General features: G+C 36.8%; 1 protein-coding gene across 1 annotated transcript in view; it reads right to left on the reverse strand.

Moving 5' to 3' along the window:
- The window catches only part of LOC107461446 (pre-mRNA-splicing factor ATP-dependent RNA helicase DEAH7), a gene marked incomplete in the record, with an annotated part of 7622 nt that extends 1655 nt beyond the window's left edge, over positions 1 to 5967 (reverse strand). The window contains 16 exon segments of the mRNA XM_052253169.1: positions 1 to 259; positions 344 to 496; positions 589 to 650; positions 819 to 995; positions 1088 to 1159; positions 1305 to 1481; positions 1567 to 1796; positions 1884 to 2061; positions 2349 to 2460; positions 2796 to 2893; positions 3066 to 3370; positions 3643 to 3973; positions 4365 to 4435; positions 5108 to 5329; positions 5428 to 5557; positions 5648 to 5967. Coding sequence (XP_052109129.1) covers positions 1 to 259; positions 344 to 496; positions 589 to 650; positions 819 to 995; positions 1088 to 1159; positions 1305 to 1481; positions 1567 to 1796; positions 1884 to 2061; positions 2349 to 2460; positions 2796 to 2893; positions 3066 to 3370; positions 3643 to 3973; positions 4365 to 4435; positions 5108 to 5329; positions 5428 to 5557; positions 5648 to 5653 — 2583 coding nt within the window.
- Positions 5968 to 6080: the final 113 nt, after the last annotated feature.

Here is a 6080-nt window from a genome sequence, read left to right on the forward strand (position 1 = left end):
GTATATAGGTAGAATCAAGAGTTTAGGGACTGCTTTCTTTGAAGAAGAGACCATCTGCTCCATTCTTTCTGCAAGGGCGTAGCAAGCTGCCTCAATCTCATCTTGGCCAGTCATGAAGATAAGAATGTCACCTGGAGGACTAGTAATGTGAATTGTCATGGCCTGCTTCACTGCACCTTCAACATAATCTTCAACTGGAGTTTTACTCCATAATGTAGTCACAGGAAATGTTCTCCCAGGAATATGATAAATTGGCACACTGCAAGAATGCCCTAATTAGATCGTGAACCAACCAAAATGTGGAAAACGAGATATTAGACAAGATTGAGGAGCTGAAACTCACCTTCCGAAGAAATGTGAAAATTTCTGTGCATTCAGAGTTGCTGATGTGACGATCAACTTAAAATCACGACGTCGAGCAACAACTTTCTTCAATATTCCAAAAAGAACATCCGTGTTTAATGATCTTTCGTGGGCTTCATCCATGACAATAACCCTGCAATAGTTTCAGATACTAACGTTATTTTTTTTTTGCAGAAACACCATAAATGTCATTGTTGAGGGTGAATTTTCTCAATATTTTCATACCGATACTTGTCTAGATCAGAGTCTTTGAGTGTTTCTCGTAGAAGAACCCCATCTGTCATGTACTGTAAAATTCAACAATTTAAGTTTAGAGTATATAGCAACAAAAGTTAATACTGTGTCCACATAACTAATGCATATGTTAGACTTGTGTATGCTCAAAGGATAAATACAATGAAAAGAAACCACACTCAATAGCAAAATAGTTCCAGTGTTATAAAATAAGTGTTTACCTTTATAATGGTATTTGGCCCAGTCACATCCTCAAACCGTATAGCATAGCCAACCTTCTCACCCAGCTCTGTCTCCATCTCCTCACTGACTCTCTTGGCCACACTCATAGCTGCCACACGCCTGGGTTGGGTGCAACCTACTATACCTTTTATAGTGTAGCCATCCTCATGCAGATACTGTTCAAAAAACTCAAATGTCAAATTTCTGTCTTGATTGGACAAACATGATCATGTAAATAATTGAAAAGAAAAGGAAAAGGACAATGCACCTGTGTCAATTGGGTTGTCTTTCCTGAGCCAGTTTCTCCAACCACTACGACGATCTGATTTTCTCGAATTACCTACACAAGTGTATATCAACAAATTATTGCAACATATATGAACCGCTGGCTCTATTTGCTTCTCACTTTCTTCACAAGTGAGAGGGCAAAACATTTTTTCTCTTAGCTGATTATGAGATACACATACAATAAAGAAAAAACCAACCTGTAATAGGTCATCTCGCACTGAAAAAATGGGCAGATATTGCCTTTGCTCTGCAATACTCTTTGACTTGGCAAAATCACTCACAGCCTCTTCCTTTTTCAAATGCTGTGAAAACTTAGCTTCTTCCTTAAAATCTATTTCACCCTGTTCACCCACTGTAGCAGTGTCTGCATCAATCTGCATTTGAAAGGATTTTTAAAAAGGATAAGTCTTTATACACCAGTAAGAGAAAGCAAAGATCACAACTGTTCCAGAAGAATACCTGTTCTGCTGTCTTTTCAACACCTAAGATATCGCCAAGTTTTGAGCCTGCAAGCTCCCAAAAACGTTGGCGAGACTTATTTGAACTCTGTTTCTCACGTATTTCTCTGACCAGAGTAGATCCTTTACGAGAAATTATAGCCATGTCAGATGTTGGATCCTTTATTGGCATAATTGGCTCTGCCTGCTTAGTAAAAACAACTCTGCCATCAAGGAATGGAGGTTTTGTATCTGCGAATGTCGGTAAAAATAATCAGTTTAAAGAGGTGTATGCCATACAAACTGCATAAAACATCAATTAGCGAGATGAAGATTTACCATGCACCAGAAGAATAACTTTGCGTTCTTCCTCATCATCAAACTCAGTCTGAACCTCTGTACCTCTAACGGCTCCTGATCTCAGGAGTTGTCTGTCCTCCCATTGAGCATTATCAGCTGTGAGCTGAGACAACTTCTTGCTCTGAGCAAGGGACATCTTGGTCCCATCTCTTCTAGTCTGTTATTTGTTAACAACAACTGATTACTTTAACAAGATAACTAAATGCAAGTTGCTAAAAACCATGCACAATCCATGCTGCAGATATAAGATATATAACGCGGTGTATAGAACATCTTCATATGTGACATTTCAGTTTTAATATGTATCAGTTCTACTTATGACAAGGAACTATCTTTAATTTATCCAAGAAAAATTTGCAAGTAACAAGAAGCTTTGTATGTACAACAGTTTGCAGCAAATATTAGTTTACATATAATTAGAATTCTTAATATTTAGTTATTTACCAGTCTTTTGGCAAGCTCAGCCTCTTTTTTTTGAAAGGTAGCCTCGTCTCCAAGAAAAAGTGATGAGTTATCTCCTCCATCGAACATTGTGCTACCTTCCTCTCTATCATACCTACACAAAGATAATCTTAATCAGATTGATGTATTATACATCAAAAAGTGAAAATTTGAAAATTACACAATATATGTTACGGCTTAAAAGGTCATCTATAACTTCAACCCTATCACAGGTCAAACTTGTATGATGAGTCAAAATCTCAAATTTTGGATCTATTCAAAGAACTAAAATTTTAACCTAAATTTGACCGAGCACGTATTATAAAGACGAGCATAGAAAAGGAACCAAATTATTTTCCAAGAACTTAACACCACACATGTCAAATACAAGGATTTAACACAACATCAAAATGGATACTTCTCAAAATGAAGTTTAATTAGCATAATTACCATGCCCGGTCAGCATCATATTCCATCTCTGCACGCATGCTTTCAGTAATCTCATATTTGTGTTCTTCGCCAAACTCGGACTTATCAGTCACTTCATCCTGGACACATGACAAGATGTACATGCATATTATTAGAAACGACCATAATGAAACCATGGAATCTTTCTAGACATTTTGTTAGTGATCAGCTTAAAATCATCTATTTAAAGCATCTCAGATCAATTATCAACTAAACAAGGGCAAAACAGATATTATTAAGCACAAGATATACCTCATACGAACTTGAAGTTCCTGAAGAAAAAGTAAGTTGATGGGACCTTCCACTATGTCTAGAAGTAGAAGATTTGACTGAAGATCCAGAAGCACGTATTGGAACAGGAGATGGAGACACATGGTCCCATGGAGAAGAAGAATAAGGAGTATTGCCTCCTGACCATGGAGAAGCCAATCGTGCATCAGGTGAGGCACCAAGAAACATAGGGGATGGTGAAGGTTGATGATGTCTAGAACTAGAGACACTGTCCCTTCGAGGAGTATCTTCCCATTCCCATTGCCCATCATCCCAGTCAGACCTGCCTGCAAATAAAACATTGGTAACTCAGAAGTAATAATGATGATGATAATGATGATAATACTAAGACAGATTTTACAAATGTGTTGGGGATTACTTGCATATTATACTCTGGAAATGATATTTTCTTAAATTTCTGTTCAGTATAACGATACAAAATTAAAAATGCAGAAAGTTTTCTAGCATTTCAAATTTGGATTAATTTACTGCATATCTGGCTCCAGTAATTGGATTAATACGGGAAATTACAAGAAGCAGAATAATAACAATAACATACCAGGTGTTCTCCTGGAACCCTCATATCTGCTTCGCTTTCTACCATATTCATGGTCATACCTACTACAGGAATCCCTTTCTGAATAAGGCTCCTTACTTCTACCGCGCTCATGGTCATATCTACTACGTGAATCCCTCTCAGAATAACGCTCCCTATTCCTGTTGTATTCATGGCCATACCTACTACGTGAATCCCTCTCAAAATAAGGCTCCTTACTTTCAAAATTGTCTACATGTTGCACTCTTCTGCTACCACTTCTTGACTCATCTCTGTGATGCCTCCTCTCATTCCTATAATTCTCCCTTTCATATCCAGAAGGTGAAGCAGGGACCTTCAAAGTTGAAATATCATAATGAGACATGCAGCAAAACTTCAAAATATTAAATTTTAATTGAACAAAAATTGCTAACTGATAAAAGCAACAGTAAGAAGTGATATAATATTGAGCAGTGAAAATGTAGGAACACTTATTTTGGACAGAAAAATATTGTATTGATTATTTATTGCAGAGATTAACAAAAGCAATTATTAGCATATTCAATAATGACTCAAAATATTCTTCATGTCCTTCATAAAACAAATATACACTGTCAGTTTCATAAAAAATATACTAGGCACTAGGACAACATCATGGCAAACTAAATATTTCTCCTAAAAGAGCAAAAGGAATAGGGCCATGAAATATGAAAGCAAAAACCCAGAGAAAGAGAGAATAATCTTACATCTGAACCCCGATGCTCCTTTGAACGAGTCCCATGTGAATCAGCATCATGATCTTCAGTCACAGAACTTTCTGCATGTACAAAGCCAGAGAACCATCTGAGATAATTGTTTTTATGCATACTAACAACCCATACACATTCATATTTTATCTAAGACAGCTTGAAATAATCATTCTGCATAGATTAAACATGTTGAGTTTGAAAATTTTCCTTTATAATAACTGAATTAGCCCTTGTAAGTACAACAACGCTTTTCACATTTTCCCCTTGCATCTCCAAAAAGCTTTATAAGGACCATTTTATCTATATCTCCCCCTTCAATAACTCCCATACTGACACCCCCCTCCCCTCCCCCCTTTTCTTTTCTTTTTTTCAATATTAAGCAACTAAGCAAGACACAAAATCCCCTAAATAGTAGCAACTATCTTAATGAGTGTCAAGTGTGACACCTTCATAAACCATGAGTACCCATTACTAAAATAAAAGGTCCACCTTACTGCTACCAAATGCATTCATTTGCATCAAATATGAATATAAGAACAAAACTTCCAAACACATGCCATGCGTTTGCAACTTCAAACACGGCACCATTAACACAACACAATAACATGAACTTCCAACATTAGTTTGAGTTTTGAACAATATCTTTTTTCCTACACATTGATCTTTCACAACTGAAAAAACCTATCAATAAATCCAAACGATAGCAAAACGAAGAGATATTGGTTTTTAAAAATTATAACCTGCTTGTGATGATTCATTGGTTGATTTCCGGTATCTCGTATTAGCTCGTCTGTCTTTACTAGCAGTTCCACCAAGCCCGCTTTCATCCTCAATGACAGCAGACTCAGACTTATCTACATCTTCTGCAGATGCTGCAATAGAAATGGTCCTTGGTTTCGGGACCTTGAACACTCCATCATTTTGAGATCCTTCACGTTTTGCAATCGCAAGGGCATCTAGTCCTATTGAAATCATTCATTAATACCAAACAATTAATCTATGCTCAATGGAACTAAATCAGAAACATACCTAATTCAAAATGCATAAGAAACTACAATACCTAAACGAGATTTTCTTTCTTGAGGCACGTACACCACTCTGTCCTTGCCGGGAACATAAAGTCCACCACCAGTGGACTTCTCCGGTTCCATGGTCTCCGTGGTCTTGTCAATGTCAACAACTCCATTTTTCTACTCATAAACAATAACGAATAAATTAGAAACAAAAATCTCGATCCATTTAGCTTGAAAAACGGAAATAACCATGAATATGATACTCACCTCCATGATGCAAGTTGGATTTGGATAAGGAGCAGCTCCAAGCTCAATTATGAATTAAAAAAATCCCTAATTGTGAAGTTCAGAGCAATTTAGGGGAAAATACGAAAGTGAGCTTCGATATTAAAAAATTAGGGGGACGCTGAGGCTCAGTACGTTGGAATCGGAGAGAGAGACTTGAAGGACGACGGCGTTTTGCTTCAACTGATCAACTGGACCTTGCGACCAAGGTGGCGGCACGCAGCCCTTTCTAACTTTCTGATTGTTTTCCGACCGACTTATGGAGGAGAAGGTTCATATCAGGTTTACCCCCCAAAAAGAAGAAAAAGTATATTACTAATATTTAAGGGTTGCTTATTTGGTAAGTCTTTAAGAAAATATTTTGTTTGAGTTATTTTTTTAAAAGATTTTATAAAAAAAAAAAATAATTTTATGT

This window comes from Arachis duranensis, chromosome 8, assembly GCF_000817695.3.
Source record: "Arachis duranensis cultivar V14167 chromosome 8, aradu.V14167.gnm2.J7QH, whole genome shotgun sequence".
NCBI classification, from domain to species: Eukaryota; Viridiplantae; Streptophyta; class Magnoliopsida; order Fabales; family Fabaceae; genus Arachis; species Arachis duranensis.